This window comes from Halichoeres trimaculatus, unplaced genomic scaffold (genome assembly GCF_033239565.1).
Source record: "Halichoeres trimaculatus isolate MK-OKI-2021-1 unplaced genomic scaffold, fHalTri1.1 fHalTri1_scaffold_7, whole genome shotgun sequence".
Taxonomy (NCBI): domain Eukaryota; kingdom Metazoa; phylum Chordata; class Actinopteri; order Labriformes; family Labridae; genus Halichoeres; species Halichoeres trimaculatus.
The window spans coordinates 36163944-36179305 of NW_027437185.1; the positions used below are offsets into that span (position 1 = coordinate 36163944).

Consider the following 15362-nt stretch of genomic DNA (forward strand, 5'->3'; position numbering starts at 1 on the left):
TGACAGACACAGTAGTCGCTGGTGTTATGGTGTCATTCAACTGAACTCTTTCTCTACTTATAAATGGTTCCCTTTAAATACTTTACAGCCAGGTGTCACAAAGCCCGAAGGCTACCGGAAAACCAGCAGTAGAAGAAGAAGTAGCCACATGACAACACTGCAAACAGCTCAGCCAAACCGAGAATGGACTGGGCGTAGCTCGATCAGCACACACAGATGACACGATTGTTGACTGCAACTGGATTCAGCAGGACTCAAGAAGTCTCTGAACCGTAGCATCAGGGAGGAAAACTCTAACACCGAGCTGACAGCACAACCTGGACCTAAAAGGAATTTAGTGTCAGTTGTTTGGACACACTTTGGCTACAATAAGGACGACATCAACCAAAAAGTAGTGAAGAACCTTCATTAAGTTATTTTCTACATTCACTGAAAAAAAATGAAATCTTATGAAGTGTTTTTGTCTTATTTTCAGGAGACAGTAGATTAGAATAGAAAAAATTTAGACTCAATCTGAGCCAAATTCACCTGACCAGTCCAGGAAAATGTCTTGTTTCAAGTTATTTAAAGACAAAAATAAGGTTTGAATTGCTGTAACAAGAGAAAAAAATCTGCCAATGAAACAAGAGAAAATTTACTTATATCAAGACTTTTTTAGTTTCAAGCAACTTTTCAAGTATACTTTTTCTTGTTCCCTTGGCAGATTTGTTTTACTCGTCCAAAAACAATTCAGACCTCGTTTTGCCTTTGAATAACTTGAAAGAAGACATTTTTCTGGACTGATAAGTTGCATGTGGCTTATATCATCTATGACAAAACAATTTTTACTTAAACTAAGATTTGCATTCTTTATCATTTATTATTTATTTAGTTTGCTTAAAGGAAAAAAATTTTTTTTTTTTTCCTTTTTTAGGGCAATTTTTTTTTTTTTCCCCCACAAAACATTTGCATTGGGGCTGTAGGGATGGGTATCTGTCACATTTGAAACAATATGGTACAGATGCCTGGTACCTTGCAATTGGTGTCGGTACTCAACGGTACTTATTTTGGATACTTTTTTGTGTTTCTGTGGTGAAAAATATCATTTAAAAAAATAAAATAAAATGTATGTTTTTTTATTAAACATATTTATTCTTCAATATAACCTTGTAATGTTCATGTCCGCCTTGGAAAATTGCCTGCTCTTCCACTCCCTCACAGTCATAAGGATGGGTACCTTGGTACCTAAACATGGTACTTTTTGATTTTACGTATGTTTCAATATATAACTCTTAATTCTTCATCAGTGCACGTTTATTTCAGTTACTTGTTTCAAAATTAAACAAATATCTACAGAATAAACTGAGAGAGAGTGGGATTGTCGTGGATTAACCGCAATCAAGGTAGAAGGCATAGACCAGGGATGTCAAACTCGTGCCATGGAGGGCCAAGAGGCTACAGGTTTTCCTTCCAACCAAGAACCTCACCAGCTGATTCCACTGATTATCTCACCTTCAAGCAGAGAGCAGGGACTAATCAGTGAAATCAGCTGGTGGAGTTCTCAGTTAGAAGGAAAACCTGCAGCCTCTTGGCCCTCCATGGCACGAGTTTGACATCCCTGGCATAGACTGTAGAAAACATGGACGTAGTCTGTGATGTCGCCTGTCTGTTCCTGAAACCGTGAAATGAAACCAATCTGCGGACGCAGCCATATTGGATATGACACCAGCTGTGAGTTTTTCTTTGAACAGCTACAGGGCGCTCGTCAGTCACGTGGGCTGAGCTGTGTCTCTGATTGGACAATCAAACTGTCCTAATGTCTCTGAAATGGCCCAGTTAGAAAAAAAATCAACCCCACATAGTGTGTGCTGATACAGACATCAGTGTTTCAGACCCAAGCTGTTTTTGAACCAAGCTGTAAATATGTTTTTAATGCTGTAAAAGTCTGTTTTTATGGCTGGGTGTGTATGTGACTTTCAGTCTTTCTGCAGCCAGCCTCGAGTGGATTATCAATGAACAGCAACTTTTAACACGTCCATATAGGATTCATTTTTTTAGACTGGATGTTGCCCCTTGCTATCCTAGATAAAACTGAAGTGTCTTATTCCTTAGACCTCATTTTTGTCTTTAAATAACATGAAATACGACATTTTTCTGGACTGATCAGGTGAATGTGTCTCATACTAAGTCCAAAAAGACATTTTCTGCTGAAAAAAAAAGACAAAAACACTCAATAAGATTTCATTTTTTGCAGTGCAGAAGGCTCAACTAATCGTCATTTTGATTTTCGCCATAATCACCCAGCTCTACTACCACACAGAAGAACAAACCAGACTAACTCAAGCTGATCTGAACTCTGCTTTCTGTTGATAACTCAGACACACCCAACGCTCCAAACAGATGATTTATGTGAGTTTAACTGAGCGCTCATTTCTGCGTTATGCATGTGTGCAAACCTCAACAACAATCTATCTCAGAGTTAAGTGAGTAGAGATAAGACGTCTCCATATTAATATCAGCATTAAGCAGCACACCCTACATTACAAATGATCTGACAGCGCGGATAAGATCCTGATGGATGCTGCTCGCTGTTCGCGCTCTTCATTCCATGCCAGTGATAAATGACGAGCTCTGAAGGGAGTCACATTAACTGGGGTTAAAAATGAACTTTTTCAGACCCAAGCAGTGAGTTATGATATCAGCATGAATCATGAAGACTTCCCTCTGTCTCTACCAACACACGGCTTGGTGCGTCCGACTTTGAGGTTGAACCAGAAAACAAAACTCAGCTTGATGCTCGTAAATCTTCCTCTCCGCGGACACGCAGAGTGAATCATGTTCTCGGGACTTGTGTTCCTTTTTTTTTTTGCTTGTTATTGAAGCAGATGATGATCAGAAGCTTGCTGACAACAAATTCAGAGAAAACACCATAATTCAAACGCCCACTGAAAAAATCTGAAGGATTTTTCCGGCAAAAAAAATGAGGACGCAGTGTGTCTTTGAAAGAAATTAATCATGCTCACTTTGGCATGGGGAGCAAATTTGCGGTTTACACTGTGTATGGTAATCTCATATGTGTACTCCCCACTTCGCTGGAAAAGTAATCCGGCTCTCCTCCCTTTTCAAAGACCTCAAAAATCAGCAATGATAAGTGGCTTCCGGAAGAATTGATTTAGAATCGGAGAAGCGGAAAGTCCTGCAAGCCAAAGAACACCGAGCGCCGCAAACCTGCAAAACCAATCAGCAGCTTTATCTATTCAACATCTTGTTTTTTATATCGCAGCATATAGAGTTCTGATTCCCAGCGTATGTACATATACAGCCTGTATTCCCCTGCTGCTCTCCCTTTTCAGCCGTTTGGGGTATTAATAATACTTTCTGGGACTGAGATAGTGCCGCGATGAGCACCAGAGGCTGGAAAACAGAGTCCAGGGAGAGAAAGCCTGATACCAGAGGTGTAAAGGGCAGGTGGTGTTGATGGAGGAGGGTCTAAATGGAGAATTAAAGAGAATAAATGAGCTGGAAAGCCCCTCAGGATCAGTCTGAGAGGGTTTGCTGAAAGGAGGCCCCGATACTGAGTCTCAACACACAGCGTTAGACTAACCCTGAGGTCCTGAGGTCCAAACTTTCAGCACAGTGTCAGGATGTTTTCACAAACAAACATGCAAATGGTTTTGGTAAAGACAAATCATCTGGCAGCCATACCGCCAGATTCATCTCTGTCATCGCAGACCAGAGATGAGCCGAAGCTTTGCTGTTACTGATGAAGACAGGGACGCGATCATGAGCTCGTTACGGCTCTCACGTTATCCAGGGACCTCGTGGGTCTGCAGAGTATGGAGACTGAGACCAGCAGTCAGCCAGAGTCTGAACAAGGACGCAGCAGGAAAGAGTCAGATGTGTTTCAGTGAGGAGTAGGGATGGGTTCCTTTCATATCTGAAACAATACGGTACAGATGCCTGGTACCTCACTTTTGGTGTCCGTACTCGATGGTGCCAAATTTTGGTACCTTTTTGTTTTTTTGTGGTAAAAATATATAAATTTGTTAAACAATAAAATCTTAAAGTTTTTCATTTTAACATATTTATTTTTCAATACATAGCCTTGCAATGCTGTGTTCATGTCCAGCATGGAAAATCGGCTTCTCTTCTGCTTTTACATGAATCAGTACCTGGTACTTTTGACAGATTTCTGTTGGTACCTATAAAAGTACCTAATTTGGTACCTATCCCTAGTAATGAGCTTTTTGGTGCTTTGTTTTCAAGTACAACCTCTCCTTTTTTGGGGAATGGGAATCGACAAATAAGAATCGATAAGAAATGTTTCAATCTACGATATTGTTAGCTTTTATGCTTAACGGCTCCCTTATCAGTTCTTTACGCTATGCTGAAGCTAAAGGACCTTACATGACTAGCCAGCCGCAGCTATCTTAGCTTAGCAGAAAGATAACGGTTCCCAAGAAAACTCTGATTCAGAATTTTTAGCTTGAAGTCTTACTAAAGAACTTAACTCACAATGAAACGTACGTTACTCTCTGACAGGAGATTCCTATTCAGTACATTCAACATAAATCTCCTTATTTACCAAAAACTATATTAACAAAATAGCACTAGCATGATGCTCACCTTTATGGGAAATTGTATTGATATGCTAGCTGTTAGCATACATGAGTAGAACTTCAGCTTCAGAATAGAATTTCAACTTTCATCACAAAAACATCCCACAGTTAGTCTTTGTAAAAAACACTGAGAACTCCGAATGTCAAAAACTCACAGGCAAGGTTCCAAACAACTTAAAATAATAAAAAACAACTTTGAGACACTAGATGGCCTACTTCAGTCAATAATATATCACATAACAGTACATCAACGTCACATGATGTGCAATTTATACTTATTTCTGTGTATTCATGTCCAGAGATATCCAGATCCAGAGACCAGTAACTTATTTATTCACTTATAAACTCAGTTTAATGTTTTTGACCCAGAAATCCTGTAAAATCTTATCAAAACCTGTCTCTAGCAAAAAAAACAGTTTCTCCACGAGATGCCTGCTTCAAACAGATTCCTCCATATGTCAATTCAGGACAGGACCGTGCATTTGGTTCTAGTTTCCACTTGGCGCCTCAGACAATAATCAGCTGGTTCCCAAAGTTCTGGACTTTAAAAAACGTCCAAATAAGTTTCTTCAGCTGATATCTGGAATCTTGATATCAGGGGTAAATGCAGAACCCCAGATTTCTGGCTCCTGGACTCGAGTCTGTCGGATTAAAGCAGCTTTGTTCCAAGGTTTTGAAAATGCAAAAACTACTCTCTACATCAGTGATCAATTTGGTTGCAATGCAAGCTTGATGTAATTAATGATTAATGGAAACAAGCTAAAAAAAAACATGAGACAGAGCCAAAACATTTGGGGACAATTTAGAGGAAGACTATCTATTCTTTAGCTTTTCTTTGTATTTTTAAGTTCGAGTTTTGGGATTTTTATGCTTTTACTGGTGAAGACAGGACACAAAGCCAGGGTCAGGGATGGGGTCACAGGTTAACTGAACCTCAGCTTTTTGTTTGAGGACTAGCTCTAAGCCAGCCGTTTTAAGGCTGCTACTGATGCTAACTTTTAGATGCTAATGTTTAGATACTATCGTCCACCCCATCCTCCTCAAGTGCCTGCAACCCTGAATTGGCCTCACTTGCTCAACACAAGATTTAAATCCAACCTTTTCTGTCAGATTTCTCTTCATCTCCATCAATAACTGAAAATCCCAAACCAGTTACACATGGTGTCCCCCAAGGCCTGGTGCTCAGCCTCCTTCTGTTCATCCTCTACACGCTACCCCTCGGTCACGTCATACCCCCATCATGGACTATAATTCCACAACGCATGAAGTTCATGAAGTGAAAAAAAAAGAAAAACACGAACTGAGCAAAGCACACGTGGCCTGAACCGAGTGAGGAAAACTGAATGGTTAAATGTTTTTTTTATGAACTGTTTCATCCCTAATCATCATAACTAATCATCATTATCCGTAATGACTTGTATGCTGATGACATGCAGCTTTACATCACACACCAATCTAACGTTATAACTCCCACACAAACAAGAAATCTCTTTAAACTAAACTGCGTTTGCCCCCAGCAATGAGAGACCTAACTGTTTCTGATCTTTTGTTGAATAACGTTTCACCCTCAGACAGAAACCTCGAGGTAACTTTGGAGCCACAGGTGGAAAGAGTTGTTCAGCTCAGACGTATATCACAGAAAAGTCTCAGACGTCAGCCAAAGCTCTGTAACTCATCCCCACTTTTATCTCTTCCCTCCTCATCCAGCCGTTTCCTACCTTGACCGTGGTGTAGTTGCTGCTCTCCTGCACGTGCAGCAGGGTGCCAGTCTTGCTGCGCGTCCTGAACTTGACCTCCAAGCTGCTGGGACTGGCAGGATCAGAGGTCACCCCCTGCAGAGCCTGTCTCAGGAGAATGTCACGTTTAGGACCCTGCTTCATGGAGTAGTCCAGGCGGCCGGTTCCATCCAGGGACAGGGCGGTGTCCGCCGTCATGTCTGAGGGGAAAAGATGGTTATCAGAACTCTCAGACTCCACCGGAGCTTCAGACGACTGTAAAACTTTTATTTCCACTCAGAAACTGGCGGACGCTCGGGGTCCAATGAGTTTCCTAATCCTGCTGCCATAACCACAGATGGGTTTCTATTTTTTTAACAGTGGTTACAAATACCTTCACATAAGTAAAGGATGACGGTAAGTGCCCTTCAGCAAGGACTAAATCCACACCTATATTACCTTCAATCCCAGAGATTTGACAACATATTGAGTGGATTTCATGAAAAACCTCGAAAGCAACTTCCAACAGACTGTCATCTTTTAATTATCTGTCCTGTGGTGTCCTGTTTGTAGTAATTAACCATTTTAATAAAGGTTCAACAAATGTGTAAATAAGACCTCACTGATGTTTTAGTGTTAATTGATGACTGTCAGATGACCAGTGTTGGGAACAACCCTGATACAAATTACTATTTTAGACTTAATAATGCTGTTATAACTTTTCAGCAACAAATCTCACACAGCTACCTGTGTGTGTCTGTGTAACCTCAGTCAGAGACGATCTCATGCAGAGTCTTTGGATCAAACCAACTCCAGGGAGAGGGGTGGATGCTTTTTGAGGTTTGAATGTAAGGCACAAGTAGCTAACTGTTTTGACCATATACTGTTAAAATAAAATGGACGTCATCTTGCTCAGCTCAAAGTATGGCTGGCTGCAGTATAGGTCAAAAAATCCATCTCCCCAGTCATTCCAGATGAGCTGTGGTCAAACTTTAAATTAAAACAAAATTAAAACACCTTGTAGAAATGTTTCTCAAGTCTGATTGTTGTGTCGATTTGAAGACATCTTTTGGCTGCCTTGTATTCAGGTCCTCTTTTTTCTGAAAAGTTTTGTTTTCATTAGTTTTATGCGAGGTTAAAAACAAGGTTTTGCGTCACGTTAACGATGATTGACAGCTGCTGTTCTTGTGTATTTTTTTCTGGTATTGTAAAATATGTCAGGAGGTAGAGTCAATAAGTGATAAGACTCTCAAAAAAAATATCAGAGGAGACAGGACCAGACATAAAACTAAGGGGTTAATCTGGAGAAATTACAAGTCGGGAGCGGAGCAAGACACAGGGTTAAAAAGCGAGTACCAAGCGGTCTGTGAGGTTAAAACTGGCGTTTTCAGAATGGAATTAAACAGACACTACTTCACTTCTCAGATAGAAAAGGCAAAAACATACATGAGATCATGTCATCCCAGTGCAAAACCTGCTCAAAAACTGACTTCTTTAGCAAAATTGAAGGTTTTTCAAAAAGGAAACCCAATAATAACTTTCCCTGTGAGGTATTTACATTTATGAAAGAGTAATTCAGTTACTTATTCAGTTTTTGGGTAAGAAGCAAGTAACTATAACTAATGACTTTTTTGCTCAACACTGCAGTTGTCACGTTCAGCTGAAGGTCGCTAGTTAGCAAGGTAACTCTTTACTCCATTACACCGGTTGCTCTGTGATCCTCTAAAAAGTCTCCAGGACTTGAGTCCACAAAGAAGTATCGTTTCTGACAGCCGACCACAGAACAACCAGACATTTTTACGCCACTCTGGATAAACTTTGGCTTTTCATCATCAATAAAAATTCACAAAAACGACCTCGACCCTCAGACTCCACGACTGGCAGTTTCTTACTCACTCCTTTGCTATTCCAACCCCCCGAGCTATAAGCGGAGAAAAAACATGCATTTCTTGCAGACCACAGTGCTTCTCCCAGGTTGTTTCTTTCTTTAATTTGTCATATTTTGTGGTGTTTTCCTTTTACTGTAACAGTGCATGCCTCTGAGAATGAAAGAAACCAGCAGAGTTTCACAAATCAAAGCAAACGACAGAGAACAATTCAGGGCGGAGGTTCCATATTTCTTAAGTCATGTTTCCGCATGAAAAATAAAATCTGGGACTAAAACAGCAACGCTAAATTCACTGTAGCTGGTGGATGTTGGCCTCAGAGGTCGCCTGATTCTTTCTTTACTCTTTACTATGAAACACAAAAGCTCACGATGCAGAGACGTGGCCTATATTAAGCTACGCGCTGCAGTTTGATGACTCACGGGGGAAGAATCATAAATAGTCATGATAGAATATTCCTGCGTAAACGCAAAGTCAGCGATTCAAACTCACTTCAAAGGCTCATACTTACATTTCTCACAGAATTTGCCTGTAAAGCCTTCCACACACTGGCACTCCTGCCAGGACCAGTGGTCCAAACAGGTTCCCCCGTGTCTGCAGGGGCTGGCGGTGCAGGCTCCTTCCAGTCTCGGACATCTACAGACACACAAATCAACAATCAGACAGTGGGTTTGACGAGTCCGCTGCCGGAGGGGGTTCTGCTGGAAAGGAAAGTCCAGGATAAGGGGGAGCAGATGAGCTGTGATTTCTTCTCCCCACGCTTTAATACAAAAAACCCATAAAGAACCTCCAGAGGATTAGCATATTAAAGGATCTGTCCTCGCCTCACTATTCACCAGCGTGATGGAAAGAGAAAAAGAAACATCGGAATTCTGCAATTGGTTTCCTCCATCAAAAATCTGTGTTAAAGAAAAAAAACATCTTTCTCGAGGGTTTGGGAGCGTGAACAGATGTCCCACAGCGAGAGTGGAGGAGGTCAGAGGAGACGGACAGATGGGGGAAGAGGGAGATGATGGAGAGGGGTGAAAGCAGGAGAAAAGGGCGCAGAGGGGCTGATCTCTGGGCTGTGCAGACCTGTCAAGGATGCCGCGCGATGCCAGAGCCTGACTGGGCTCCAGCGGGCGCCCGTTGACGGCGAACTCCATGATGCAGCCGACAAAGTCGTGGGTGGCAATTTGACCGCGGCGATGAAGGACGGCTTCTATTGACCTGACGCCTCCAACCGAGAGCCTGTTGGGCTGCACGTCCAGGATCCTGCACACACACACACACGGACACACTTAGTCAGGAACACACACACTTCGATGCACAGAGATTTAAGATTTCACAAATGCATTCAAGTCATCAACAGACAAAGGAGGTCCGCACACACACATCATATACTAAGATCCCACACACTGTCACAGTTTGACCCAACACGGCCTGGCTGAGCGCCGTCTCTGTCTGAGGTCAGCGATCACGCAGTGATTTAAGAAAGCTTTGCAGCACATATTTCATAGTCACAACAGATGAGCTCATTTTAAATGTGAGTAATTATGTGTTTTCAGAGAACAAAAATGTGTGAGAACTTTACAGCACGTTGATTTCATCTGGACTCTTTACGTCCTTACTGTCAAAGAAAAAAAAACCAAGAACTTCAACATCCAAAGCAGCTACTTCTTGATGATTTCTCAATAAGTAACAAGTTATTTCACTGAACTGTTTAAATTTACATGGTTTCTCAGTTTCAACAGCTCAAACCTTTTAGTTCATGTCAGGATGATGTATTAGAAACTGAGCCTAAACTTAAAAGGTTGATTTGTCCCCACTTTTCAGCTTGCAGGAAAAGATATGGTGATATTACGAAGGGACAGGTGATATAAAGGGCTGGACTTAATTTTCTGCTCCAAGTGCAGCAAAGTGGTGAAAAGAAAAAGAAGTCGGACCTGATTGAGAAGCTGAGAAATAACATTTAGTAATAACCTACTGGTATATTGGTGCTGGAAATCTCATTTTAAAATGTGGATTAGAAAAGTGGTTCTCAAACTTTCTTTCAGTTGTTGCAGGAATTTTGCTTGGTTGCTTTTTTTGAATGGACATTTTTGAATCATGTGTAGCCCCTATAGTGCCCGTGCATACCCCCATTTGAGGACCATTGATCTGGAAGGCAGACTTCTTCAAGATCACTAAAAAAGTCCTTAAAGTCACTTAAAGACAATGAAACAGGACAAATAACCCAGTAGATTATTCTCTTCTTGTTTGAATCACTAGATAAGTAACAATATCACATTTTCTACAGATCCAAAGAATTAAAACCAAATGATTTTATGACTTAATGATTATTATAATCAACAATGAGCTCTGTCAAAGCAGGTTGTATGCGCAGAGCAGTCTAAAAACTTTTGATTTCACCCATAAAAAGAATCTATCCACTGTCCAAAATAAGTCAATCGAATGTGAAAGTCACACAAAAAACTCGTTCTTGGATTTTGGATCCTACAGTCGGCCAAACTCTAATGGCTTTCAGTCAGACTGATTCTTGGCTTTGTGCTTCTTCTGGCAAATAAAACTTTTTCTAAGGAAAAAGGAAGAAAAAAAATACATATATTTTTTAAATATAATATGCAAATAAAAATTATATTAAAATTTCAGAAAATAAAACATTTTTTTTTAAATAAAAAATTTAAACATAAATATTTAAATGTTAATATAAATATTAAATAATAAAATATTAAGAAAAAAATATAATATAAGTATATAAACATTAGTATAAACATTAATATATCTAATAATAAAATATTAAGATAAAATAATATAAATAAATAAAAAATAATTAAAAAAATAAATATAAATAAATAAATAAATAAAATATTGTTTAAAAAAAGTGTAAATCTGAAACCTCTGTATTATTTTTTTTTATTTCCAGATATGACGTTCCTGAGACAGCCATGGACCAAATGGATTTATAGTAACAAGTTGTTTTAGTATACATGCCAAGCCACTAGTTGGCGGTATAACTTTGTAATAAATCATCACTGAAGAAAACAATGGGCCTACATGTTGATTCTGTATCATAAACTCAGCTCAGTCTGTTTTAAGTATTACTATCCAACAACCTGCATGGCTCTCTGACGGTTTTCTTTCCAATCAGTGGAAAAAAGCCTCCTGGATGTAAAGTAAAGCAGCTGGTAAAGTTCAGCTCACATGTTCATTCAGAGAGCAAAGAAAAGACTACTGCTGTGTTATTTTCCATTATTTCGCCAGGCATGAGAAAACTTCATTACACGTCGAGTTTTCCAAGACCTGGAACGGAAACCGTCAACACTAATTGAATGTATACAGTTAGATCATAGAAACAGAACATCTGTGATACTGTGTGTGTGTGTGTGTGTTTGTGTGTGTGTGATTTCCTTACCAGTCAGTGTGTACGGCCACATTGCTCACAGCACAGTAGCCTGGTTCCTGGTCCTCCCCGCACAGGTCCACGGTCAGGGATGCAGCCTGTGATGATAGAAACACATGGCTGTCACCGGGGTCTGTTTTCTGAAGCAGCAGCTGCAGAGTCACTCTGCTCCTCTGGGTTATTGTTCCTGGAGGAGACTCAGCTCTCCAACGCTCGGCTGTGGTTGACATAGTCGGTTGCAAACAGCAGCAGGCTGTGTTCGTCAGTTGCTGTTGTTTTGTGGCCGATGGTCAGCCATCAAACGCTCCATTAATACCAGTCACTCTGCTGCTGCCTCTGTAATCTGTGACATGTGGGACGGACTGAAGCGCTGATGCTGGGTCAGTGAGGCTGCTGTGGTTAACTGTGTGCTCCAGGTGTAGCTCATCTTAGCTTTAAAGATTCAGAGGTGGAGCCAGAGAAGCTCAGGATACTGGAAAGTATCTGTGAGTGGCTGTGAGTTGGAGCTCAGCTGAGGAAACATGCTGCTAACTATACCCCTGTTTACAGGATATGCTCTATGCAGCTAGCAAGAAAGGAGCACTTTTCTTGCTCCCATGTTTTAAAAAAAGAGGGAACTGTGCTATTTGTAGTCTTAATTCTGTCCCTCTGGTGACCCCATAGAATCTTGACTTGATTTTCAGAAACTTTTAGAAACTCTTATTTCTGCCTCCATCTGAAACTCTTTAGGATCAGAATCAGGTTTAATTGACAACTACATCTGCACAAACAAGGAATTTGACTTGGTGTATTGTTGCTACAATCAAATAATATGAGACTAGCAACTACTTTTTTGTATTTATTGTGATTTTAAAACTCAGTGTTTACATTTTTAGACTGCCTGTTGGACAAGTGGCCGGAGAATACAGCTAGAAATTAGCCGTAAAGGCTAAAGCTGCCTCTTTCACTGTATAGCAAATTAAAAGGGACTGTCCACGAAACAAGAAAACAAATAAACAAATAAACTACTTAAATAATACAGAATAACATGCTATACACTCTGTAAAAAATATAATCTTAAAATATAAATATATAGAAAATTAAAGAATACATATAAAAAAAAAAAAAGTACAAGCAGTATTATGCTGCTGCCTCTTTAAGGCTCCCTGCTCCACAAGCCCCCTTCCTTCTGATTGGCCAGCCTTCTAAAGGCCTGTTGAGGGTGGAGCTAAAGGGCGGACCTTGGTGTTTGAGATCCTTGCCTCCAACATGTCCTACCCCAGTTGGGAGATCCTTTTGATGACCTCATTATTTTTGCAAATCTCGAGTACAGCTCTCTAAAAACTGACAAATTGAAGTTTAAGTCTGATTCAGGGGTTTGAAAATCTGTACATTTAGTTTGAAGATCCAGCGTTGTTACTTTTTTTAATCAATGTTTATAATATGGGAATGCAGAGTACCCTCTCTTTAAAACAGATTATTCAAACACTGTGCATGCTTCTAAAAAGAGCTTTTTCTAATGAAAAACGAAAAATTTTTGGATTTTTTTAAAATATGGAAATAAAAAAAATTATAAAAAAAATTGAGATTTTTTTTTGAAACATAAATATTTAAACATAATATTAATATTGAAAAAATATTTAGAAAAAGTAAATACAAAATATAAATAAACAAATAAATAAATAGATAAATAGATAAAAGCAAAACATATTTATTTTTCAAAAACTAAAATTTGATAAATCTGAAAAGTTTTTTTTGTTTTTCCATCAGATGTGACGTTTCAGGAAAAGCCGTGGACAACATGAATTTATGAAAACAAGATATTTTAGTATGCATGCCACAGCATACTTTTGTATCCATGTTTAAAATATGGGAATGCAGAGTTCCCCCTCTTTGAAGAAGATAATTCGGACACTGTTCATGCTTATAAAAAGAGCTTCAAATTAAACAGTTGTCAGATGTGGTCTTGGCTTCTGTGTTAAGTCCTGGATTATTTCCAACCTGTATTTTTAGACCAAAGTCTGAAACACACCATTGTTTTTTCTTCTATTGTTGCCAAGTAATACCAGACAAAGGGATTGCCAGTGAAAATTAGCCTTTTTAGCTAACTTGGGTACATTTACATCTTTACAAATGCCAATCTATACACATTGTCCCCTTTCAAATAGATAAATAAATAATAAATAAACAAAAAGTGCAAACTGGCAGCTTTCAGTGGGCCACTGGAACTCTAAAAACTGTATCATAACTGCGACCTGACTTCCTGCCAGCACCATCTTTTATTTTTGCATGCACATGCCAAGGACTGTGAACTTTCTCCCTCATGCACTCCATCATAACTCTCACAGGCTTCAATGTCAAAAAGCCACGCTCTCTGCTTTTGTTCTCCAAATGGCAAGCAGACAAATTATTTTACATCAATTCATCACAGCGGTTGATGGAAGAGTGGCATGAAATGCCATACATTACTGCTAATATTCCCTACTTCCCGTTACTTGAGCGAAAGCTTTCGACCAGATGTGGGCTTCTCTCTGTGCTGACAGGGAACGACCCCACTAGGAAGAAAAGAAATGGGCTGGTGAGGAAACAGCCCGGAAAAGTGTGTGAAAGTGTTGAAAAACCGGGGCAATCGTGCTCCACCTCTCCTGGATCTTAAGTAAACACGGACCACACTGGCCCGGATCTCCAACACAAATCATCCAGGAGAGCATGACCCCACCGAACGCTCACACACACTCACTCACACACTCTTATTCAGGCTCTCTTTCTCTGTAGCACACATGAGTCAGACACAAGCACACACACAGGAACAAGTCAGAGTAAAACACACTTCAGCACGCCAACACGGTGACAACAGCGAGGAGGATCACATTCGTGACTCTCAGAGGCGCCATAAAGAACGTCAGAACCACATGAACATTTTATTAATGTCTTTCCTGTGATCAAAGCCTCCACGGTCTTAAATACAGCACACTGCATTTACTGTCAAGTGTCTCACTCTGCGGTGGAGAAAATATCTATCTCCAGAAACCTCCTCGGAAATTAATACCGAATGTAACACGAAAAGTTGAGCCCTGTGTTTTTTTGTGTTTTGGCTAATACGGGGAGGGAAATGTGAAGCAAGCGCCACAGGAGAGCATTGTTTTCTCCATGACTAATGTAATGACGGGACCACAGCATTGCTCTGTGTTGTGGTGCAGAAACAGGGAAAACTGTTTGTTACACATTTGTTCTGAGCAGCTTTCTGGGACAAAACAATTCTGATAATCAAAAAAACGGAGGATTAGCCACGGCTGCTAACCAGCTACAGTGAGTCTTAATCCGTCAAACGAAATTTACGAACCTCATGCAAAGATACAAAACCATGACTGGAGATATACTGGCGTAGTTCCTGTGTGGTTGTTATGTTCCCAGACAAACTCAAACTGACAGTAATTGATATTCATGTATCATTTCACTCCATGCTAAGTTTATTCCTCCAACAAACCCCCTGCATGAAACAGATAATCTTGTTTCCAGTGTTCTCCTTTAAAACAAAACTGGGGCAAACACTGAAACATTTCTGGATTATCCTGTAGTTTGAATTTTGCTTTGCAAGAATACTCTTAAATTCCCATTTGACTCTTTGGTGACTCAGCTAGCAAAACATTTCAGTGGCACCTGCTTTTTTTTCTGATTTTATGAAATTATTTGAGATGTGAGTACTCATGGAGGCCAGAAAAATCTCATTTGTAGTCTTTGTAGTCTCAGTGTTTTTTTTTGGAAATGAATGGAGAGTAGATCTTCTTTTAAACTCTGCTTT

General features: G+C 39.9%; 1 protein-coding gene across 2 annotated transcripts in view; it reads right to left on the bottom strand.

Annotated features, from left to right (window-relative positions):
• fat4 (FAT atypical cadherin 4) overlaps positions 1 to 15362 on the bottom strand; it is a 173949-nt gene that overhangs the window by 4841 nt on the left and 153746 nt on the right. For both annotated transcript variants that reach the window (XM_074673772.1, XM_074673771.1), the window contains 4 exons: positions 11594 to 11679; positions 9274 to 9453; positions 8711 to 8835; positions 6317 to 6534 (listed from right to left, as the gene is read on the bottom strand). In XM_074673772.1, coding sequence (XP_074529873.1) covers positions 6317 to 6534; positions 8711 to 8835; positions 9274 to 9453; positions 11594 to 11679 — 609 coding nt within the window. The remainder of the gene's footprint in view (positions 1 to 6316; positions 6535 to 8710; positions 8836 to 9273; positions 9454 to 11593; positions 11680 to 15362) is intronic.